Source organism: Oenanthe melanoleuca, chromosome 1, assembly GCF_029582105.1.
Source record: "Oenanthe melanoleuca isolate GR-GAL-2019-014 chromosome 1, OMel1.0, whole genome shotgun sequence".
NCBI lineage: Eukaryota > Metazoa > Chordata > Aves > Passeriformes > Muscicapidae > Oenanthe > Oenanthe melanoleuca.
The window spans coordinates 22325169-22350783 of record NC_079333.1 but is presented as its reverse complement, the minus strand read 5'-3'; the positions used below and the strand labels follow the sequence as shown (position 1 = coordinate 22350783).

The window sequence follows — 25615 nt, the reverse complement described above, 5'->3', positions numbered from 1 at the left end:
CCCGTGGCCAGGCTGCTCTGGGGTGTCCTTCCAGGAGCTGGGCCCTGCCCCAGTGCCCCTCACCATCTTACCAACCGAAAGCAAGCAGGGGCTGCCATCCCCATGAGTCAGCAGGGACAGAGCAGCAGGATGACGGATGAGCTGTAACATGGATGAGCGTATGGTAATGCAGACTGCAAAAATAGTCTCCACTTCAGCTGTACAGTGATGAGCACTGAGCTCCCAGGCTCCTTGGAGGGAAGAGATTGGGAGTCACGGTGAGTAACTCGATAAAAGCTTCTTCAGTGAGTTGCGTCAATTCCAAAAACGTGGAAGATGCTTGGTTGCCTTTAAGGGACAGGGAAACAATAGGGAATATGTTATAAAAAATGACATTATCTTGAACACTGGCTACGCCCTCGTTTATGAAAGTGTGTAGAATTACCAGAGGGCCATGAAGCATGGTTAGTAATCTTGTGAGATTTGCCTACAAGTAGGCAGTCAGACTCAACGAGGTTTTCTTTTTTAGTTTAGCAAGCTTGCAAAAATGCCGCTTCTCCCTCCAGTAGCTCTCCCATCTTCCTTCTTGCCAGCATGCCCTCTACTGTCCCTGAGCTCAGGCTGGCTCCACACAATCCTGGCCTGCTCCAATGGGAGATGGCAAGCACCGGCCATCCACAGCCTCCCTGAAGAGACAGGCTGAAGGCTTATAATTGAGTTATTTACACTAATGAAGAGTGTGGTGAAAGCTGATCAGTCCCTCCTTTTTCTGTCCTCCTGTAATACTAGAACAAGAGGTCGTTCAGAGATGCTAATGGTAGCTTAATTTAGATCACATGAAAGGAGACACTTTTTCACACAGCAGGTAGTCAGTCTGTGAAATCCACACTGCCTCCTGAGGTCAGAGAGTCAAACACTGCAGAAGGACTTGTCAAGTTCCTGAGTAATTTTTGGAACAATAATTGTTATTACTGAGGATGCAGTAGCGCCCCAGGGACCCCCATCAGGAAGGACTCACTCTGCATAGCACAAGACCTGCCCAAAGCAGGAGCCAGCCTGACTTGGGTTGCTTTGGTCTCCCTAGCCAAATAAAGGTTTGTTTGGTCAGATGCTGGGGGCATGATGGTGAAAGAGCTGCACCCAAGTGTGACACTCTTCGTTTTTCTGCACCTATTCTGTAGTCCCAAAGACAAGGTACTTGGTTCCCTACCCTTGGTATACTTAGAGTTCTGTTTTTCAGCTATAAATCAGTGCTGTTCACTCTGATTTTAAATGGGTGAAGGAGGGACAGAGAGCTGGAGGAATCCTGGAGGAATCTTCCCATGATCTGGGTGAAGCTTGGGTGAATTGCCTCAGGATAGAGCCTCATCTGCACTTCTGACCCTTTTCATGGATCTCTTCAACACAATGTCTTCAGTCTGGTGGCTTTGCCACTTCTACAGTCAGTTCTTGGCATGCTCCTGTCCTCCCATGCATTGCCTGTGGCATCGTAAGCTACTTAGCAAGTCTGACTGGACGTGGGTATTGGTGAATTTTGCCTGTGGGCAGCATAGGCCTGTGGATTGTGATAACATTGAAGAGCCTTAAACTTGTGAAGCTGTTGAAATTTACCAGCAAAAACAAAGTGTAATAGAACAGGGAAAAATAATTTAAAATCCATCTGCTGAATTCATGCTCTGCATTCATGTCTATCTGACCTGCAGTTTAAGAAAGGCCTTTAGCCCCAGTAGGTTTGGGACTGAATCTGCTGTTGCTATTTTTCCTCCCATTCATAAATTCAGTTCAAGTCCCTCCATTCCAATTTTGACAGGAGGTGTCCAGACTCAGTGTAGAAATCTTTGCAGGGTATTGAGACAGAACACCAGCATTCCTTGCATTGTCTTTTCACTTTTTATTGCAAAATGGCTGTAAGCAATAGGCTTTTGAGTGTACTTTCTTTTAGCTAGCTGCAGAATCAACGCAGGATGTGTACAGTAAAATTGATCACAATCCACTTGAGGGATGGTGTTCAGAAACTTTCACAGGCATCTCTCGTTTCAGCGTCATTGCAACAGCTCTCCAACGATCTCACCTGCTTTTCTCCTTGCTGTTTGTTACTGCCTCAGTAGCTGGCTGTGGTTAAATATGTCAACCTTGGGGTTTTTTCCCATCTTCTTGTTACCTGTGTTCCTCTAACAAGCAGCTTGCAACAGAACAAACAAGCAAGGCAGGAGCGCTCCAGGCAAAAGGGGTGTTTTGTGTTTGATTTGAATACATACATATTTTTCTTGGTTGAAACTTGTGATACTCATCAAACACATGCAGGAAGTCTGTGAATTAAGACCTTTCTCTTCCTTTCTGACACACACATTGTCTAATACGAGCACCTTCTCATTTTCACTCGATGTCTGATTCTGTGTGAAGCGTGCATTCTCTCATATGCTCGCGCACACGTTTGACAGTCTCATCCTCGCTGCTGCTCTGTCGCGTACACAAAACCACCTTCTCATCTCATCAGAGCCTGGCACATGCGCACTCCCGCAGGCGACATGAGCACACACGCACGGCCACCCACACACTTGCAAAGGCTGTATTATTGCAGGGAAAATTGCTCTCAGATATATGGGACTGGATGTAACTATGGCAGAGATGGGAAGAGAGGGGAGCAGGACTGGGAAACTGTTCAGTCCCTTCACTCTTCAGAGACTCAGAGAGAAGCACTGCTCAGGTGGAGGGGAGAACATGTCCCCGGAGTCCTCATCCCATCTGCCATGCACAGACAATCACCAAGCATCACTTACTTGCCTCCTCTCGCGCACAGACTCTAACTGCTCTCCCTGAAAGTTTCTCAGTCGCCCTTTCTTGTGCATCCTTCCTTCTCTTTTTTGACTGTCTGTCAGGTCCTGATCACATCACTGTCACAGTTGCTATGATATCAGCATTTTCTGACAGGTGTATGTGCTTCTGTCACTCCCAGCGCAGCTCTTTAGCACCCAGCCTGCTGCCAGATCTGAGCCAGGGCAGCACCACTGGAAAGCACGGTCAGCATTATCTCATATTGCTGCATGCAGAAGATACAATCCTGATAGGAAATGGCATGTTTTCGGGGGATTCCACTTTCAAATAAGGCCTTAAAAAAAGTGCTTTCTCGTTTTGAAGAGTGAGATTCACTGCTATTCAGAAAAAGGACGAACACTCTGGGCATCGCTCTTGTGGATTCCCAGAAATCTTCTCCCTCATCCTCTGAGGCAGGCTCTGCATTTGGCCTCCTGGAGTGGACTACTGCATGGAGGGCACTAATTTCAAAAATTACCTCAATTTTCTGGAAGCCCCAAGCTTCCAGCGCAGCCTGAGGCACTGAGTGCTTCACTCCCAGCTGCATGGCAGGGTTGGCCTCTCCTGACAAAGAAGTAACAAAAACATATCATCTGTGATGGTGGGAACCATGGATGTGCTTCAGAGCAAGTCAGCGTAGGCTCTTTGTTTGGGAAATGGCCACACGCCTCTGCAGGGGCTGTGAGAATTTCAGATTGTGCACAATTTGGAAGAAATTTCAGGTTTTCCAATTACTGTAGCAGTGGCTGGTAACCTTCCAGCAAAGAGGCGCTGGAGCACAGTGTTCCCATGGCTCCTGCTGGGCTCAGCCGGTATTTGTGTTTGAACTGGCACCAGGAAAGCTAGGAAGCGAAGAGATTATTAATAGGGAGCGCAAGGAAGAGGAAAGGTGTTTAAACAGTTCCTACTTTGCATGTCTAATTCGGGAGCTACCCTTCTGTAGTTCCCCAAACAAGCACCCAAATCCAATGTCAGACTTCTCAGAAGCATAACTCGTTAAGCTTTAGCACACTGTAAGATAAGGACCTTGCTTGCATAAGGCCATCAAACACTGATATTGACTCTCCAGGACGTTTTTAAGGCTATTTATATCACAATAAAGCCATTTTATTAGCGTCATCAATCAAGAGAGACCGCATTTTGGCCTGGAAATTATTCTGCTTGAGTTTCTAGAAAGGAGAAGGGTGAGTAATTGTGGAATGCATTATCTTCGATCTCATTTGATATCTCCTAATTGAAACCACATATGAGTGTAGTTTAATGCTTAGAAAATAGATGGTAGGGCTGTTGCTAATGTAGCTATGGTAAGTACAACCTTCCAGTAAGTGGAGAGGTACAGACTGTTTTTTCAGAAAGTAACATGGCTATGGCAGGAGCTGTCCCTGTCCATGTCTGGGTCAAACTGAAGCTTACGCCCCTCACTGGGCTGAGCTCGTGGTACTCAGCATCCACGGCTCAGCTCAGCTGGCAGCATCTGCTGTCGGGTGCCTGCTGATCTCACTGGCAGCATCAGGGGTCTTGACAGGGCCAGTCTGCTCCTGCACTGGGGCTGGGGTCTGTGTACAGGTGGCTGAGAGCTGGGAACTGAGTTGTGGTCAAGGCGTGTGGTAAAGCTCCCTGGCTCCCAGCACGTGTGTGGCTGTTAAAGTGGAGAAGGGGATGTTTACAGCTCTCCTCCAGGGCTTTGCCAGCCCCTGTGCTGCTTTTCTGCTATCAGCTCAAGGAGAGGGAGCAAACCTGGAGGAGCAGTGATTACTCAGGTAAGGAGAGTGTAGCTTAGCACTGCCTGTGGGGGCCACTGAGACTGAGTAATGGCAGGGTTTGAAAGATGTTACAGATATTTGATAATTAATTGGCTGGGAAATCAGTTTATTTTAACTACTCTACTTAAATAAAGAAGAGAGCTAAAAGGGCTGCACTTTCCTGCGGTGCTAAACTACTTTCAGGGACAGAGAAAGCCCATTACATGTCTACTTTTATGCCAACAGGGACTTTCTTGTGAAGGCTCTTCTGAAAGGTAGTTGAAATCTTTATCTCCCCTGAATCCCAGCAGCTTCAGTTTAAGACAGGAAAGCCTGAAGGGTGGTTTATTATCAAGGATCCATCAGGCAGAGGGGACGGGGGAGCAGAGCTGCTGCTGTAACCTCATGCTTCACCTCTGGCCAGATACTTACTGCAGAGTGTTTCCAGTTGTGGTTTATCACTGTTTTATACTGCTCTAGTGGGAGCAATGCATGTAGCTCGGTTAACCTCACTTGTCTTTCCGAGTACTGTCTGATCACACACACACACACACACACAAGGTACAGAAAACACCGGTAATAGTCTAGCATAAATAAGTAATTTTGGGTGCTCTTCCTGGTTCTCTTTGGCTGTCAAGGACCAATCCTCTTTTCTCAACCTAAGGAAGAAACAGTGAGTGTGAAGTCAGAGAGGGGTTGGTGTCAGGTCCACTTTTGTTAGTACTCTCTTATTTTCCAGGGTATTGGAATATCATTGTATCATTGCTGTTCAGTGGGCAGAACTATCTGTTTGAGGAAAAACATTGTGCACCCTGGCTCTGGCCAAAGAAAGAGAAATTGACTGGGATCTTAGACAAAGGTTTTTGATTTGACCTTTATATCTCTCTGTAGGAAGATATTCTGTGTGTGACTGTGCATATTAGAGACCTCAGCAGCAATGTTGAAAGAGACTTGGATCTATTCTTTGCTGCAGATTGTGCTTTGGATGTGAACTTAAGTCTCAAGCCAGTGTATCTTGTCCTGAGGGTTGTACAGCAAGTGTGCATATATGAACAGTGTTCCAAATGCAGTCCTATTTATCAGAGTCTGCAAAGAGCCTGCAATACCATCTGTTTTAGTGAGTGGATAAGAGATTAAACTGCAGGAATCATGGGATCAGTACAATACATGAGAGCAGGCCATAGCATCACGGCACAACTTATTTTTTTAGAAGCCGAGAATAACTTTAATATCCCTTCATTTAGGATTTAATGTCAGAATTAACCACCATTTTACTCATCTCAAAAATCCCAAACTGTTTTTTTCTGCCCCAGTGCTGTTGTTTGCCCTACTGCAGATCCAAATTCGGTGCAGACACAGACCCCACATCCCCCAGTAAAAACTTTAAAAAATTAAAAAAACAAAAATAAGCCTTTCAGTATGATGGAGGTGGGAGTACTGCAGGACTCTCTTCTGCTGCCCTGTAGCACTTTGAATTGAGCATCTTCCATACAGGACTTGAGCCTAGGTTGTCTCCCCAAGGCTGTGAGGTGCTGTGTTAATGTCATGCTGTGCATAGATGTTGGGGATGCATAAATACACATCAGGTGGGTATGATGTCATGCCCTCTGCATGGCCAGTGAGAGCCTACTTTAACCAGGTGTAAACTCAGGGCAGCCTGCAAATCCTTATCTTTAAGACATTCCCTGGATGTGACACCTCCTGCCAGCTAGAGCTGCTTTTAGCTGAGCAGACTGAAGTGCTGTATTTAATGGATTAATTTAGTGTAGTGGAAGGAAGCAGGACTGATCCTCATTTAGTGTAAACCTAGGCTTTCCCATTTACTGCAATGGGGCCTTATTGGCCCTTGATTTATGCCAGCTGTAGCCACAATTTGGCATCTCTTCATACAGTACAGTACAGGAATTCTGGAAATTATTTAGAGCAAGTGACCTGTCAGAAGAACAGAAACAGGGACCCAGCCTCAGACCAGCCAAAGCCCAAGAGCACAGCCTTATACCCTGCTGTGTAAGGAACTCTCAGTAAGACAGCTGTAGAGAAGGGAGCTCCATGGGGAAATGGTTTATCTGTACTGTGGGTAAGCTGTGCATGAGGCAGAGGTTTCCTTTCACACCAGGCTCTTGGGAGAAGAGGCAGGGATGTCAGTGGATCCAGATAAGATATCCCTGGGTAAATGCTTCCAGTAGGATTAAGCAATATTGTCTCCACTAAGAAATTAAAAGGGATTATGCTCTGTGTTCCAGCCAATTTGTGCAGCTTGTTTTGCCAGAAGGCTGCAGGTGAGGAGGTGCAGAAGCTGCCAGAGCAGTTGCTGTAGTTATGCCTGCCCTTTGTCAGTAGCCAGGCTGGGTTTCAGGCTCCAGAGCACAGTCCCAAATGACCCAAGCCAGTGTCCTTAAAACGTGGGGAGGGACTTGTACTTCAGCCAGATCTCTCTGCTGTGGTTGCATATCCCTGGGCAGATCTCAATTAGAGAGAAAAGCATGGTCTCTTGCATTAGTGCTAAGATAGGTATGACTGGAGGTGACATCTGGGTTTGTGAAGGCTATTTTGCAGTCATCACTACCCCCTCTTTCTATTCTCATGCAACCAGTACACACCAAACCAAGTTTCGTGTGAGGCAGGTCACGTCTGTTATGTTTTGGTTTTGACAATAAAATAGTTTCATTGTATGACTTTGCACAACCTATTTCTTTCCTTCTCCACTGACTCCCTGTATGTGTAAAACACACATCTCAACACTTCTCCTCTACAAAGGTAAGAATTTTATTTCCACAGTGCTTACTTCCTTTGATAAAAACACTATGTGCTGTTCAGCACATGCTGAATTGCCTTGTAAAACAAAGCCCTGCAAGGGTCTCAGAGGAAAAAGAATGCCAAATTAGTATGATTAATAGGATGGCAAGAAGATCTAGCTGTGGGAAATATTCTTTACCCTTTCTCAAGAATTTGTACCTTCCTCCCATTCTGTTTCTGACCATGAGGTTTTAAACAAGCTTATGGCTTTCATGTCAACAGCAGAAACTCCATCAGATATATCTTGACATTTCTTTTTTTACACTCTTCCCCCTTTCCTCTATTTATTTATTCATAAACATGTCCTCCTCTGCAAAGGATATTGTGCATGTGGGGATGAACGTAAGCTGAGATCAAAGCTCTTGGGAGTTCTCCCTCACAGCATCTTCTGTACCTTCCCTGTAAGTCTTTCAAATGCCTTTTTTCACAAAACCTGATGGTGGACAAAAATGAGGCATTAGAGAAAGGCAAAAATTAGCAAAGCTCTAAACAAAGAAAAGAAAATGGATTGAAGTTTGCAGCCTTGTATTCTATAATTGTAACACACCCATGGGATGGATTTTCAAAAGTATGTCACTTTAGGCAGCAAGAAAACTGGGTGTATTGGTGAAGAAACTCACTGTGCCAAGTGCTGTTTTAAAAATGTGGTCCTTGTGTGTTAGTTTGGCAGCTGGTCGGCCCAGAAGTACTTTGACAAATCTGGTTTAAATTTCAATGCTAAGCACTTAAAAAAGTCAAATCTCACTGTGACTTTTAAGTGCTGGACAACTTTACTCACAGCATATTTGGGAATGCAACCATATGCCAATGTCATTTGGAAATAACGAGACTTGGTGTTTGTATCAGTAGTTTTTAACCTCTCCATGCATGATTTCTAGAAGATCCAGTCTTGGAAACAAATCCAAACCAGTACCAGGTAACTCTAGTGTGATACATAGAGGTCTAAGGTCTCGACAAGAAATACTTAGCTGTATGTGAAATGAAAAGACCTAAAAACATTGTTCATGTGAAAGAAATTTGTAAGAGGAGTTGTCTTCTCCTGACATATTGCTGAACTCTGAGGTAGGTGGTAAAAGTAGTTAGACCTGGTCACTGTAGTTTGTTCTCCCTGCAGCCCTTGTGAGGCTGATCCTCTGGTCCTCAGCCCATCTTTTATTCAAACATCTGAAAGAACAGGCACTTCCTTGCTTTCCTTGGGAGACTTTTTACAAGACTAGCACTTGTTGATGACAAGAAGTTTTTCTTCAAGATTGAACAGACTTTTTTTTTTTTTTTTCCTGACCTGTTAGTCCTTCGTAGACCCCTATGCATCTTGCTAAATAATTCCTCTCTTCCCTCAGTACTTTCAGCTTTCAAAGAGGTATAGCTTGTCAACATGTCGCTTTTAAGTCCTCTCTTAGTCAAGTTATACATATTTAATGTTTTTAAGCTTCCCTTAGATGCTGATCCCTTTCCAGACCTTGATGAATTTTGTTGTTGCTTGCCTCTGAATTCCCTCCAATTCCCCCATATCAGTCTCAAAACAAGGTGCCTAATATTGACTGCTTCAGTCCAGGTGCATTCGGTATTTGGTGGCTGTTGTTTTTGGATGGAATTAAAAAAAAGAAGCAGCAGAGTCTCTCAAAGGGAATCTGCTTCATGGTCTTCTCTCTGAGAGCATTATTTCACGATGGTATTTCAGGACTGGCTTTAGATATGGAAATGAGAGCGTGTGTCTTGCTCAGAAGCTGTTCTCTGCTTTCAAGTGGGAGAGAGATGGAAAAGGGGAAGAGGGGTTAAGCTCCTCAAAGGCTTTGTCTACATTAGGCTTTTTTCTTCACATTTCCCAGTGTTGCTTGCACGGGTGTAGCTCAATCCACAGTGGCACTAATGACAGCTCTGGCACAGGCAGGGAATCTAACATGTTCCGCTACACATCGTCTCCACAATCTCGACAAGCCCCGACTCCACCGGCGGTGCCACAGCAGCAGGAGCTGGAGAAGGAAAAGGTCAGCTGTAAATAATAACCAGAGTGTTTGCACATCAAGAAGGTGTCCTTCATTGAAATGCAGCAGCTGGAAGTGAGCAGGCAGGATGCACCCAGTTTCTCTTTCATCTTGAAATACCACTCTTCAGAGTCTGCTGCTGGCTACCTGAGGGCAGCACCTGGAAGTGGTGATGATAACTTGGTTGGGACACCTCTGATACTCTCATGACCTCAGAAAAGAAGAAAAAAATTAAGACTTACTTTCCCTGCTGTCACTCCCATTCCCTCTCTGATCTGCCTCCATAGATTTTCAAGATTTATTTCTCCTTGGTGCAGATCCTCCTATCCCACTTGCCTAGAACAAGTGCTAATGCTTCAGATGCAATGTTCACTTTCCCTTGATGAAGAAGAGGCAGTATGAGATGAGATGAAATGAACATTAGCATCCAGATAACAGAAAATACATTACTATGTCTTATGTAGCTTGCTCCTCAGGTATTGGAAAAAGCTCTTTCATATGGTATGAAACAAAGGAGACACCTGCCAGTTTCACACATTTAAATATCATATTCTTTCACAGACTTATACCAATTAATGGTAAACTGGTTAAATTCTCAGCCAGAAAGTATCACCAAGATGAAGATGTTAATGAGTTTAAAAAAGAAAAACGGGGCAGGGGGTTGAGAAATGCTTGGGGATAAGAAAGCCAGTGTACAAACTTACAAGGTGGATTGCAAGCTGTCACTCAGAGTGGAAGCTAATTTACACAAAGGCTAGATTTAGATTAGATATTAGGAAGAAATTCTTTACTTTGAGGATAGCAAGACACTGGAACAGTTTATCTAGAGAAGCAGTGTATGCCCCCTCCCTGACTGGCAGTGCTCAAAACCAGGCTGGATGTGGCTTTGAACAATCTTGTCTGGCAGCAGCTGTCCCTGCCCATGGTAGGAGTGTGGAACTAGATAATCTTTAACATCCTTTCCAACACAAGCCATTCTGTGATTTGCCTGGTGCTAGATTTATAGGTTTTTTATAGCTAGAAAAGATCCTGAAATTATGTAGAAGGTGATTTACACCATCAGTTTAGGAGGTGTTCTACCTTTCTTTGAAATGTCTGTCACTGTGCATGGGAGGGTTGGTCACTGATCGGTGTGGCCAATGCTCAGACCTTGATGCTGTTTCCATTTCCTTCCCCACATGTTCAGGTGGGGACATCTGAGCCCTTAGCTGTTTTTTCCTCCTTGGAGACACGCAGCCATTACAGATGTGCTTCAGTCACTTACCCCAGTCGCTGTTGGGACTGGTGGCCCTGACCTGATTGTCTGTTTGGCTGTATTTTCTCACATCACAAGTGTTCCTAGAGGTCAGTTCCTGGCAGTCAGCACTTCCTGAGCCCCTGGAGGCTGCTGCCCGTCCTGTGGGCACAGCCCTTTGTTTCTGAGACCCCAAGAGCTGGTGCTGTCACGTTATTGTGTGGGAGGGCACCTATGGTGATTTTGGAGCTAGACCATGGCACCATGGCAGCAATCATGTGGGCTGTTTGTCAGGCTTATATGTGCCTCGGTGTGTGCAGCTCTGGAAAGGAGAGTTGGAGAGGGAACCTCCCTCTTGCTTCTCTGCTATACAAAATACATGAGGTGATGCTCCAGGTTTAATCGTTTGGATCCTAAGCTTTGTAGTCTCCTCCCCTGAGCAAACCACTGGAATCCACAAGCTGGGAGGTGTTATTTGCAGTACCAAATCCCTCTTCAGCTGTGAGATGCTGATTTTCAAATCTTCCCCCTTGTTTTGTGACAGCCTGTGGTGATACCTCCTGCATTTTTAGCCTGTGACTGGGGTGGGTGCAAGCAACCCTGGACCACACAAAATGCTTCAAAACTCCCTCTAGCATCATTCCCCTGTTCCTTCTTGTGTTTGCACTGTCCCTTTTCTGCACCCACTCTCTCCTGACCTGCCCTTATGCTCTTTCTTTCTCTGTGCCTGTGTATTGCTGATTTGTGGCATTATCTCATTCTCCAGTAGCTGTGCCGGCTGCCTTAATGTTTCTTGCCAGCTTTTGCCTCTCCCCATTTTTTCTCTTCCCTCTGCTTGCCAGCCCATGATATAGCATTGCCTTTCTCCATCTGCCTGATTGTCTCTCTGCTTTTTATCTGGGTGCTGGAGCTCCAGGTGCTGTCATTCTCTGCGACAGCACAGAACATTTCAGTTTCCCTCTGTGGCTGGATAATTACCAGATACAGAGTCACGTGGACTTCCCAGCAAAACCCTCCCTCCCTTCTTGTCAGAAAAGGAGATCACATCTCTGAAACTCATTTTCCCCTTTTTTGTGGCATTTTTGTTATTATTATTTTTTGCTAGAAGAAATTCAAGGGAAAAATTAGGATTAGCTTTTCTGGAGATACCTAGTGGGTGACCACATAGAAGTTACTACAAGGCACTGGGTGTTCAGGTAGAAGAAATAGGTGATTTCCTCAGCTGAAGATCATGAAGGAAAATAAAGGGACTTATAGTCTGTATGGGTGCCTTATTAGTGCTCCTATTCTCATTTTTGGTGTATCCCCAAAACAGAAAAAAGTCATAATGGTGCAGAGGCCTGCCAGAAATTTAGTTTCCAGTTCTTTTACAAATTTGGCATAACAGCCAATACCCAGTTCACATAAGTGATTAATTATCATTGTCTTTCTGATGAACTTTTGTTCCTGAGTGACCCCAGATAATTTTAAAACATCTGCCTGTGTCTTAGTGATCACAAAAGCACAGGATCCTTAGTGTAAGTGCAGAGCAACAAAAAGGCAAATCATCGGGCAGCGTTCCCCATTGTCATTCTGCATCAGCTCTGCTATCCCCTGGCTCCCCCTTTAGATAGTGCAGGAGCCCTGGGATGCTATGGACAGCAGTGCAAGGCATACATTCCTACTGGATATTTCACTAAGGCCAAGTGATCGATTGCTGATGAGCAGTGCCTAATGATTCTGGGTCAAGAGCAGAACCAGGTTTCTAGCTGGACAGAAAAGGAACAGTGACAAGTCCTCAGCGACCTCAAAAGGGAAAGAGGGAGCTTAGGGTCTGTTTCCTCAGCAGCCTGAACCTGCTGACTGATTTTAGTGCAAGACTGATGCAAGCTGTCAGAGCATTTGGCATTTCTGCGAGCGTCAGCCCGAGAGCAGTTCACCCCCTGCACACACGTGGGGAGCAAGTCTCCTCTGGCAGGAGGCCTGGGACTGAAGTCAGTCATTCTAGAAACATGCCTTGGAATGGGAAAAGACCTGCCCAAGGATTTCCTGACTATGCTGTAAAGAAATGGAGGGCATTTCCTGAGCATGGTGGGTTATAAGAAAAGACAGTACTGTGGTGGTAGGTCTTGCTCTGAGGTTTTTCTGTATTTTGAAATTTTAAACTGTGCTGGGATATGGCTGAGATGGAGTTAAGCTCAAAGTAGCTCATAGCAGCTCATATTGATATTTTTAAGGTTTCTCTGCTGGAGTGGATGTGGACTGAAGTTGTTTATGCAGGTATTCCAATCCCCAACAGATGGGAAGAGCAATAAATCATGCCAGTATAAGTTTTCTTATTCTGATATAGTTACACTCACCCTTTGAGAGTACTGGCATAAAAATCACTGTAATTTTGGGTTTGATTTCTGTTGTGAGTTTGGGGTTTTTTGCCTACACAAACAGGAACCTCTACTCTTAAACAATCATTTTAACAGAAAGAAAGCCCATGTGAGACCAGCTGTGTGTCTGCTAGTGAGAGCCAGTGCAGCTAGCTGTCTTTTTAGGCCAGTGTATTTTTTTGTAAATTCCCTTGGGTTTCATTTTCCATGCATACCACATGGACTGTGAGACAAGGATGTTTACAGCACATGAGCAGTTCTGCACTGATGCTCATATTTTCTGGTTGCAATTCTTTTTTCTTTCATTAGAAAGAGTTGATAGGAGAAACAGTGAGACAGAAATGTTTCTGTACAAGGCACTGGGGACTCCTCTTCTAGAAAACTGGGTACAAATGCTGGTCACGAAATAGGAATTCAGGCTGGAGCCAGTGCTGAGAGGGGCTACTGGGATGTTTAGGGCAATGGAGGGTTTCTTCTATCTTACAAGAAGAAACCAGGAGAGTTTGGCTTGTTGGATCCAGCAAAATGAAAGCTAAGAGGGAATATGATTGCTCTCTCTGAACACACTGAAAGATAAACACCCAGGAGACAGAAGAGCTCTTTAAGCTAAAAGATGGTGTTGGCATAAGAGGAAATGGATATAAGCCAGGTATGAATAAATCTAGATTTAGAGTTAGAAAAAAGAGGTTTTAATCAGTAGAACAGAAAGACATTGAGCAGTCTGACCTGTGAAGTAAGGGGAGGGCATCCCCCATCAAACACACTAGGCTAAAGTAGGAATGAGGTACATCTCTGAAAAAGGTGATAAAGTACAGCTGGCTGTGCAAGCAGAGGTTGGGGCTTCGCGACCTAGTAAGCCCATCCTAGCTTCACACTCCTAAAGTGGCAATTTACTCAAGAGGATGAACAGAAGTGCAGGCATCCTATCAGCCATGCGCCCTCCCAATAGGTGGATGGCCAAAAATTGTCACCTGAGTGCTGAAATACCCAGGGAGCTGCAGACAGGTGTGACAAGGTCACAGCATAATACAGCTGAGAGAAAGCATGGGCTGAACAGATGCAGCAGTTTCCCCCTCCTGCCAGTTTTCCAGCACAGGACTGGGTTTAAGCAGCAGTTTTCTAAATCCCTCCAAGCGCCTGTGTTATCATGCTGGCAGGGCTTACTCAGGAGCTATTTATGCCACATTTTGGAAATCCATCCTGCTGTGGCACAGCTTTCACTCTCGAACCGTGACCCTGCTGTGTATCATGGCATGTAAGGAGAGGAGCAGCAGCTGTACCAGGCTGGGGAAAGAGAGGAGCAGTGGCAGTGGGAAGAATTTTGAGCAACAATTGATGCCCATGTGCATTCAAATTCAGCAAAATGAGGCTTTTGGTGCGTGGAGGTTTCAGATGCTCAGTTGATATGATCTCCCATGATAGTGCCATCCACTTGCCTTCACAGAGGTGGAGATGGGTTCAGCTGTGAGAGTCTTCTGTAGCATCTCCTGCTGAGGGGAGCCTGATGCAGAGCAGTGGGAACCACTCAGGGCCAACAGCTCCTGTATTGCTCCTCCAGACTCTGTGCTCCTGTGTGCTCTGCCACTGTGCTCCTCTGGTGGGGACTGCAGTGGCAGCGCTGTGTTGGTCTTGAGATGTTGGCAGGATCCAGCACTGCAGTGGCATTGTGGAGCCTGCCTGGGAGGTCAGGGCTGGCATTGCTGTCTGTCCTTAGCCCTTGCTGCCCATATCCCTGCTGGGGCACAGCAGAGAGGCTGGGCTCTTGCTGCTGCCCTGGCTGACCACGGCTGTGTCTGAGTTCTTGCTTGCCAGGCAGGGAAGGACTGAAGAGCTTGAGGAGACAAGATGAAACAGCATGAGCATGATTTGCTCTTGAACTTTCCTCCCCAGGCTGGGAGAAAGCCTGTGTTTAACCACTGCATTAGCTTTCCATGATCATACTTTGCAACACAACGGAGAATTTGCCTTGCATGTTTGGAGCTGGCAGCCAGGAGCTGATGATGCTTTGTGCCGAATGAGCCGTGTTTGATCCCTCTCTCTTTTCCCTCTTGCCATTTTGCTGCTGGGGGTGGAGGGCAGTGGGGGAAGTTGTTAGCTGTATCTTGTAAGAGTGTGTGTGAAGGGAGAAGATTAGAGAAGGCTCATCACAGAGCTGAGGCGAAGGCAGGAGGTCTGATGCAGGGCGGGTTGTGGCATCCTCTGGCAAAAGGACAGCACGTCCCTCAGTGAGTGCACCGGGTGGGGTTTTGGTGCTTAATTGTGTGTGCAGCTGACTGCTGAGTTTTGGCCTGATGCACAGAGATTGTTTTACAGAAGAGATGATCAAAGGGTTAACGGGGAAAGGATGATTAAAAAGCAGTGTGGGAATTGTGGCACAGAGCTGTCACCACAACATGCTTTGGAGAAAGAGGGCAGAAAATGCAGTCCATAAACGCACTATTTTTTTATTTTTCCCTAAAATGAGGTAAGGTCTGTGGCTTGCTGGCAAAGCAGCACAGCATATTTCATTAATCCTAGCAGCTTGCTTCTCCTCACTAGTGGGGTTCTGACAGAGAATTGTAGATTTGGGTCTGCTGTAAAAAAAAATTATTTGGAATTAAAACAACAATTAAAAAACCCCAGATAATTATCCCAATTTCAGTGCGACCCAATACATCATTGATAATTCTGCAATATCTCCATGTTAAAGTAATCATTTAAACAGCAGCTTCACCAGGCCCTTAAGGGCTTCTTTCTTGCCTTTTCATCACTCTAGGCTCTAAATATCATCCATCCCTTCCCAAAGGGATGAAATACTCCCGCTGCATCTCCACAGCCTAGGCTGTAGCTGCTGTGCTGCTGTCTCTGAGGCAGAATGGGAAGCCCATTGTTGAGATCCCGGCCGGTTCTGGTGCATCCTCCTCCTGAGCCCATGCAGCCCCCACGCTGGCAGTGGCTGCAGACAGCCTGGGGAAGCCGTGCTGGGGCTTTCCAGGCACATGCCGCCTCTCAGCAGCAGCGCCCGTCTGTTCGCCGGAGGAGAGAGAGGGCGGAAAGCTTGGGGCCGAGAGCTGCTGGAGTGACAGGCACAACATAAACTGCGATGAGTGTTACAGCAACATGCTGGGAAAGCAATGCACCGAGCGCCGCTGCCTCCACGGGAGGAGGAGCAGGAGTCACAGGTGCTGGGAATCAAAGCACCGGGGCCTGAGTGAGGCAGAACAGGTGGGGAAATCTCCAGACTTGCATCACCAGGATAGGAGATGTGGATGCCTAAGCATTTTTTACAAGGAGGCAAGGAGGGCTAGTGGGGCATGGCAGCAAGATCTTTTGTCCTCCTATGTCTGTGGTTTGAAACGGTGCAAGATCAACAGTTCCCAAGTTCTTACAGTGATCATGCAAGGCATGCCCATCACCATTCACTGGTCCTCTCATTAGCCACATCAGAGATGTCAAGAAATTAAACCTGCAACCATAAGGAAAAGAATAATGCATGCATCACAAATTGTTTATTACCTTTCACTGAGGCTGATGGTAATGCTTCCAATAAGTCTAATGAAAAGTGTTTGACTGTCTCTGTGAACTTGATTATTGATTATTAGTGAACGATAAGAGTTCATTGATATCTGGCTGATGCCATGCTCCTATTGCTTTGCAGTTAAAATTTCAGTTAACATGCCATTTAATATTCTATTAGTATTGAATTAGCACTTATTACACTGTGAAAATCATCACCATAAATCCTTATTAAAGCGTGATCCATTCAGCTGGGTGGCATCTCTGGCAGACTAAGAGGGTGTGTGTTAGTGTGCAGACATGCATACTGAGATGCATCATCCACGTGGATGCATGTTCAGAGCATGCCAGGACTTGGAATTTCCACATTTGTACTTTTTCCTGACAGTTTGAGAGGAACAGGTATTGTGAACAGAGGGCTCAAATCCGTTTCACTTACTCTTCCCATTTTCCTCTTTTCTTTGCCCTCTTTCTTTATTTTGGTAGCACCTGCTAACTTACTTCGGGGCAGTTGCAAGGTTGCCTGACTGTAGCTATTGACCTCTGTCCTAGGGCTGACCTGGATGAGTGTAAGACAGGTTATGACACATTTGCTCTTACAGGGAGAGGAGGGAGGGTCCCTGGTTCAGCCTACCCACAGGAGCAAAAAGGACAAGGCTTTGTTCAGACCACACCACTGAACTGTTACTGACAAGTCACCACACAGGGGCATATTTACTACCCCAAACAGAGAGTTATAATGATCAGGGGCAGGGCAGAGCTGCTGAGTGCTGACTGTACTGTGGTGGGGATAGGAAAGCAGCCTGGTGGGGATGGTGCAGTGCCATGGATCTGCTGGAGTCCAGCAGCACTGATAACTGCTCAGGGGGATTTTGAGAAGTGACTGAGAATCTTCAGCTGCCACTGACTTCAGCTTCCACTGTTGATCTGCTTAGCTTTTCACTACCAAAATACCTGATCCCTGATTCTTGGTGCTGTTACAACTCTTGTATTTGCAAGAGGGCTCTTGACCCTAAGGCAGCCAGCTCTGTGGGTGCTCCTAAAGGGCCATTGTGCCCAGTCCTAGGCACACTGTGCTCCCTGGGTCCTAGCTTTCACCTCCCATCACTGGTGATTACAGCCTGGGATGGCCAATGGAACTAGAGCAATGCCTCATCACAGTGGTGCTGGTTTCTGTGTGTAAGTGTCTGGTCATGGGTTCCCTTGCATCTTTCTTTTTGACAAAGAGTAGCTTTTTGAAAACAACTCAGATCACACCTGAGAGTTTGCCTCAGGGACAAGTGCCCACCTGGCCAGGAGGGTGGGCTCTGGCCTGAAGGCCAAATTCTCACTCCCTTCCTTGGCTGGACAACGTCAGTAAAGGGCAGGATCTGTTGGGCTGCTCTCTAAAGCAAATGTTTGTCAGATCAGACAGAGCTGCTTACAGCTTGGCCAGCAGCATGGCATGGCTCCCATGGATGCCCACGCAGCTTGGCTTTCCTCCTGCCCACAAGTAACCCCAGAACAACTTGGACAACATCCATGGGCATGCCAAAAGAGAGTGGGTGTGAGGTGCCAGCCATAATGGTGGGGTCACATCACAAGGGAAGGCAGCTGCAGCACAGCATGAATGAAATGCATTCAAATAGAGGAACTTGGAAAATGTCTGACCCATGCTAAAAGGCTGTATGAAAGCCTACTGTCAAATATTTGTCTTATCTTGAGGCAATAATCTTTATCCTCTCTCTTTCTTCTCTCAAATACAACATCTGCATGAATAGTGAATAGGAGACAACCCTGTGCAGCATGATCTAGGAAGACCCTTCTCGAGCAGGAGGTTTGACTATACGACCTCACTGTGGTCCCTTCCAACCTTACCTGTTCTGTGATTCTGTAATAGCAGTGGCAAGAGGTGCTGGGTTATTTGGATGCTGGGACACTGTGGGCAGAGCTCTGAGAGGTGAAGGAGCAACAGCTCTGGAGTATGAGCTTCCTGTTTATCTGCAGAGCAAATGTGATGTGACCTGCAGCAGGGCAAGCCTGCTCTCAGCCTGTCTGAGTCCAGCCCTGAGGGGTACAGCTGCCAGGGTGGAAGAGGTGTTGTGTCTGCCTGTCTTCCTCAGCCCTGGTACTCTTGAATGAGACACAGCTGAGAGTGAGCAGGATGTGTCTTCTCAGCAGCAGCTCCTTGTCTTCTCTGTGCAGATCTCCTTCTGGTGGTGGGGAGTGGTACAGACCAGGTGCCTTTGCCAAAAATGCATTTGTCTTCACAGCAGCTATTCTCTCCCTCAAGAAACAAAATAGTTGTCAAGTTACAATTGCAACAGGGTTAGTTTGTCTGCTGACTTGTGAAGGTTGGCACTCAGGGTCGTTGCAGTGGCTGGTTCTCCTGCTGCTCCTCTGCTTGCTGCCCCTAGCTGTCATTCCTCCTCTCCTGTCCACCTGAGATGTTCACAGGACATGCTGCATGTGTCACAGGGATGACAGTGACACTCCCACAGCTTCTCATTTTCAGCCTGAAATCTGCACTTGCCTGCACAAACAAGCAGATGTGCATCAGCAAGTATGTGTTAGGAGGGTGATGTTTGAACAGTGAAATAATTCCATAAAATTATTTTTTGTCAGAAGGCTGTAGATGGGAGATACCCTATAGCTTCCTCTCCTTGTGCTGCTGATACTGAGGGATGGAGGAGCTGTGCTCTGAGCTGACAAAGCTGGAGCCCTGAACCTTTTCCCTCCAGGCTGGAAGGGGTCTGGGAGTTTAACTGTTGTATACTCAGCTTTTTGAAGGTGAGGGAGAAGCAAGCGAAGAGCTACTTCCAGCCTTTCTCACTGGGAGGGTTAGAAGGATTTGGTGATCAAGATCTCTTGTGGCCTTCCAAATTAAATTTTGGTGCAGCTGTAGGCCACAGGCAAAAGGAAGAGAGAACAAGAAAGATGTCTTCCCCAAATCCTATGGGTTTATGAAACGAATGTTCCTGAAACTTTTGAAAGAGTTAAATTGCTAAAAATTTGTCCATAGGACAGCAATGACGAGAAGATTTTATGGCTCACTGACAAGGCAGGAGTGTGCTGTGAAGTTTCTAAGCAAAGCAGTAAAGAGAAAGAACAAAAGGGAGATGATGGAGAGGGTTGCTAATCTCCCCCTTACCTGTTTCATCCTCTGCAGGTGTTATGTAGAAGACAGAAGCTCCAAGGTCGCCTGGTTAAACCGTTCTGGCATCATTTTTGCTGGAGAGGACAAGTGGTCCCTGGACCCTCGAGTAGAGCTGGAGAAGAGAAACCCCCTGGAATACAGCCTGCGGATCCAGAAAGTGGATGTCTACGATGAGGGGTCCTATACGTGTTCAGTGCAGACACAGCATCATCCCAAGACTTCCCAGGTTTACTTGATTGTGCAAGGTAAGCAACATGCCTGATGGGAGAACAAGGACATGGAGACACAGTGAGTGGAGGGAGCTATGTTTTTATAGGAGAAACTCCAGAGTTAGTAGCCTGTGTGTCTCTTATGTTTACACAGGAGCCAGCTGGACTCTTCCCTTCCACTGTGGTGTAACATTGTTTTACTCTGCTGTCAGTTTTTCGTTGTAAAAGTGGTAACAGAGCAGGGGACACCGGTGATGCCAAGACATATTCTAATATAATGCAAACCTGGCTCCTGGCTCTGGTTGTTTGGCACTGATGGAAAAGCATTTGTTTATAATGACACTTTTCACAACATTGTGCCTCATCTCTTCCCAGAGAGCCCTCTGGTTTCTTCGCCTCCTCCTTCCTCAGGTTTCCTTTCTTTTTTCTTGTGTCAACAAGCTACCGTGCTGTGTTTTTTGGCCTTCCATAGTGAACTCTTTGCCAAGCTAAGGAATTAATTTTCCTGTGAGTTTCTCCATGCTGGATCATTGGTTTGCAGGGTGCACCATCACTAGGTATGTGTGAAATCTGGTACCTGAGGTACCTGCTATACACCTTATGTTGCCCTCTCCTCTTTTAGCTGCCCTTCTCCTGTGTGTTTGATAAGGAACAGAAAACTTGGCAAACCAGCATATCTGTCTGCCTGCATTTGGCATAACAGAAAGTAAACAAATTAAAGAGTTCACCAATTATTGGTAAGGTCATTTACTTTTTGTTCCATCCTGTCCAGACCAGAACACCAAACAAGTGAGTTTACCCAGTTTTGTTTAGTTTTGCTTTTAATTTTCATGCCATTTTGTCTATCTGCCTATTCATCTAAAATATTTACAGAGCAGCTTAGGTGATAGATATGTATGAATGTGTTTGATACATATTGCAGATATGTTCAGCTTCTATATCATCCTTCAAGCAGGAATTTGTTATTTCTCCTGATTTGTCTAGTAACCCACAAGGCTGCAGATTTGATTTCCCCCAGCAAGTTTCTGAATCTCTGATTATAAATGCATGCAGGAAAGGACTTCTCCTCTTGCTGGTGCTACTTGGCAAACTGAGGGGCTAAGTAGCATCCCAAGTATCTGCAAGATGAAGAAGTCTGGACATGCCATCAGAGGTGATGCTTTACACACAGGTGTCGTGAGCCAGAAGGCTCCTGGTTGGTTTTCTTGCCCAGAATCCTCCCCCAGCAGCACAAAGAGAGGCCCACACCTGCACACAGAGCAGCTTTCCCAGCCTGGCTGAGTGCTTGCTGTGTGAAATGCATCCCCAGCCCTGGAGGTGTACCCTGCCTCGCTGCTCACTGCAGCAGAGGAGAGCCAGCCCTCTGTAGGTGGTTTATTGCTGGTGAAATCTAACAGCACACAATTTCCATTTACCTGTCAAGAAAAATATAGGGACAAATGAATTCTAGAGCCATGCATATGTATTATTAATTTTATTTGTGCCTATTAGGTATGGGCCTAAGCAGCAAAATTGAGTTCTCTAGCTTAGCATTCACTTAAATATGTGGGTATCTGGCTCTGAACTACTGCCACCTTTCTGAGAATGAGAAAATGTAGGTTTTGACACTCCTAAACTCTAGATGCCTGTAAATAAGGTATCTGTGGGTAATCTTTGTTCTAATACCTGCCACAGATTTCATAAAAGACCCATTGTGATATTATGCTTACTGTATAATCCTGTAATTAGGTGAAACTCATAGCTTTAATTTTTCTAAAACTAAATTTAACCTGGAAAAAAAAGTGAAGGAAAATATAAATACTAAATCCTTTACAATTTGGAAGTTAGCCTCATTTTAAACATGTTTTAAAAATAATCTTAACTAATAAAACTAATTCAGTACAAAATAATGTGTGTTAGAAAATAATCCTTGTAGTCTCAGAGCATTATTTTCTTATATTGATTGCTGTTTTTCTAAGACTTGCAGGTTGTCTGCCTGAAAAATAGTCTGCTACTAGTACAAATTAAAGGAGTTTAGATATTGAGTCACACTAAACTATTTAGTTTTATTTGATTTTATGTAGTTTATTTACTTCTCTTGTTTTTGTGTTCATGCATTTCAAAACATAGGCTATTTGAAGCTCTGGGCATCTCAAATGTAAAAATAAATAAATAAAAGAAAATAAAGGTCCTGAAATATTAAATGACAGAGTGGTCAACCAGTTTGTCTGGTAATCTGGGAGGAGAATTTCTGGAATGATGGTCAGTGATCTCCTTTGAACAAGCTCAGGAAAACAAAAACAAACCAGGATCAGAGACTCATTGCTAGTTTTGTGCACATAGTTGATGCCTGGATTTGCCAGTGAGAGATACTGCAATGACAGCTGCCCCTGGAGACAATGGGCTGCTTTAGGGCCATGTCCAGGCTTTCTATTCTGCTCAATCAGTGTTGTCACAGATTTTTCTGGATCCCACTACCAAAGACAAATCCTTAATCTTTCCCAGTTCAACTCCCTCATCTGTCTAGCCCCTGTGAGAACACAGCTTCTATTACCCTTAGGCACAATTGGAATAGGTATATCAGAGACTAATAAGTGGGTAGGCAGATCCCAGAGTGCTGTTGGAGCCCTTAAAACTGGGGACCACTCCATGTCCACAGTGACAGCTGAAGTAGGCAGGGTTCACTGTGTCCTGAGTCTTTGCTGTGTTTAGATCTCTGCAGTCTAATGGAGTTGCATTCTAGCACCAGGTCCTTTTCAGCCTTGAGAAAATCAGCTTTCCCTGGGGTGAGATGTGGTTGGTGAACTCTGCTGGTCAGAGCTGCAGAAGTATATCACAGAAAAAGGGACATCACCTCTCTAATATATGTGCCCAAGTCCTTCAGGATTTTCATGGGAAGAACCAGTTATACTTTGTCAGCCAGCACCAATCTGCAAAAACAGCCTACTTGGTCTGCTCCTTTCCCCTCTTAAGTATGCACATCCATGGAGAAGATCCCTTTCAACTGGGCACATTCCAGAGGTATAAAAGGGGCGTAATAAAATTACACTAGGAAAAAAATCAGAACTTCATGAACAGCTAAAAGCAGAAAAATTTGTCCTCATAACTCTTTCCAGCGCTTGAAACATAAAGCCATCCCTGCTAGTAGAATGTAGGCTGCCAGAAGATTCATTAGTACAGCTGTGGGCATCCCTTCCATCATTCTGATCCAGTGGGGCAGCACTGCCTTCAGTCCACTGGGCTGGGGGTGGCTGTCCTTGACAGCTCAATTGTTACCAGGTGCTCTCTCCACTGGGGTGAATGCACCAAGAGACTGCTCTGAGCCACCACCTCACTCAAAGCATTTTGTGCTGCTTCAGTTTGGGTACAATGGCTAGTTGCAAAGCTTTCTGTTTACTCCCTCAGTTATTTCTGCTGTCTGATCAAAAGAGTAAACATTTGAAAGGCCCTGAAGAGATGGTCTGGTCCTTCCCCATGCAGTGAGACAAGATCAGCTCTACAGTGGCTGCCCCATACATCTATTTTTTGAAGATGTCCTGTGCCTGCATAGCTGGTGCATGTCCATTATTTCACTCTCCTTGCATTTGGGAAGCTTTTATTAACATATGATCCAAATTGATTTTGCTGCCAATTATTTCTGGTTCTTCCAAGACACATAGTGATTATTTCTCCTCTTCCTCAAAACTACTTATATCTGCCTGAAACCCCTTAATTCCTGTGTCTCAGAGATCTCTAGTGCAGCTTAACAGGCGCACTGCTTTACAGAGGTCGTATTTTTTCAACCCCTGTGGCATATATATTTCACTACTGTTTGATTTGTCTACATGTTTTCCTTAAATGTACTGTCCAAAACCAAGAGTTCCAGTTTAGGATTCAGTCATGCAGATACAAGTACCAGCCATGTTTTGCATATCACACTTCACTTACCTAACCCCAAAATGAAATGAGATTTACCTTTTTCATATGAGTGCCTCACTGCTTTCACTTACTTAGTCTTCCTGTCTTTCTAATCCTCTCTTACTGGTCTGCAGCTCATTCTTCACTTTTGTATCTGAACATTGTTTTTTCTCTCTTCCTGAGAATACTGCTTTGTGCTCACTGCTGTTGGATGCCATCTGGTTGCTCTCTCCATGGAGACCATTTCAGTTTACTTATGATCCTGGGCTCCAAAGCACTTGCAACTGCCCCCATCTTAGTGTCATCGACAAAAGTCAGGTGCCTTGTTTCTGTTCCATCATGAAGGTGTTAATTAAAGTATTGAAGAGATCAGGACACAAAAGCAGACTGTGGCAGCAGCCCACTAAGCTCTCCATCCCTGGTGGAGAACGATCTGTTGATTGCAGCTCTTTGAAGCACCCTGATGGAGATTTAGCATCCACTGTATTCTCTTAGCTTGTTGAAGACTGCCAGATCTTCTGAAGTCAAGATATATCATATAATCACACATACTGCTTCTGCATTATCTGTTATGCCAGCTATCCTACCAAAAAAAAGGGAAATGAGGCTGGGGTGTCATGATACGTATTTGCCAAAAGTAATTGCTTTTTTTTTTCCTTTACTCCACTATTATCCTCTCAGGACTTATAAATGGGATGTTTAATCATTTGTTCTAGTATGTTGAGTGACTTGTTCCAGGAGAATTGAGTTGTAACAGGGACACAGTGGCTGCACCTTTCTCAGCATTACCTTGGGCTCTTGTTCTTTTAGCACTATATTCTCAAGCCCTTCTGAGGCATTAGATAACAGTGGAAAAATTCCTGTGGTCCTTGTTTGTCTCACCAGGATGACAGACATAAAGGCAAAGAGATCTTGGCATGCATGGGGTTTAAAAATTTATGCAATAAAGACCTAGGCCTATCCAAGTCAATCTGGAGTAGTAACTCTACTAGGAGGAAGCAAATGGTTGCTGTCAAGGGCCTTTACATATAGGCATCATTTTGAATGGAGGTAGCTGTAACTTTTCAGTGAAAAAAAACCATTCCATTGTTTTTGAATTTGATTAAAATTTAATCCGGAAGGTTTTAGAGTTCTGAGGTGCTTTTTCTGGTCAAAATTATGAGGGCAAAAAGCATTACCACATTAGCATTACCACAGCCCATCTACAACCTAAACATACTCAGCTGAGGTATGACACATTAACATTTTCACTCATAGCTTGGGATTTCTGCTGACTCAATAGTATTTCTTGTGATTCCCAGTTATTGACTGTCAAGATTGTGGGCTCTCCCTTGGTTTAATATTTATTTCACAGAAAAAAAAAAAAAAAAAAAAAAAAAAGAATTAAGGGCTTCATCATTTTGACCAAACAAAAGTTTGGAAATGTCAGCAGCAAATGTTCACAAAGAGGAGTGCTTGTTTACTGGCCAGCCCTAATCATAAACCAAAGTCAAGTGCATAGCAGCTAAGGCCAAATCCTACAGTTTACTTTCTAACTGATAGGCATCAGTGTGTGAAAAGAAGTACAGAGTGTAGCCTTTCTCCATTATGAATTGCCTTTGTAGTGCTCCTTGCTTGCAAAGATTCATACTCACTGGTCATTGTTTCAACATGATATAAAGATGTATTTGTTGTTCCTGGTATTTAACCATAGAGAGTTTATTATTAACTCTATGAGTAGATTAGCTGTGCACCCTCTCAGTCCATTCTCCTGAAATTAGACTTTGTGCTGGTGACTGGTACAGCAAGAGAGATCCTTTACCCAGACAGGCAGCTGAGGCCAGTCTGCCTTTCCCAACATAAACTGTTCTCCCAGCAAGGCCCTTGGTTAGAGCTGGGTCTAGGGCTGATGTGGGAGGGTGTTGTCTGCTATCCCTGGAGGAATTTGAAAGATGTGTAGATGTGGCACTTCAGGACATGGTTTAATGGTGGACTTGGCAGTGCTGGTGT

The 25615-nt window shown here is 45.0% G+C and overlaps 1 protein-coding gene across 5 annotated transcripts in view; it reads left to right on the top strand.

The window, feature by feature from the left end:
- The window catches only part of LSAMP (limbic system associated membrane protein), a 979688-nt gene that overhangs the window by 804293 nt on the left and 149780 nt on the right, over positions 1-25615 (top strand). For all 5 annotated transcript variants that reach the window (XM_056490684.1, XM_056490700.1, XM_056490665.1 and 2 more), the window contains one exon: positions 19554-19786. In XM_056490684.1, coding sequence (XP_056346659.1) covers positions 19554-19786 — 233 coding nt within the window. The remainder of the gene's footprint in view (positions 1-19553; positions 19787-25615) is intronic.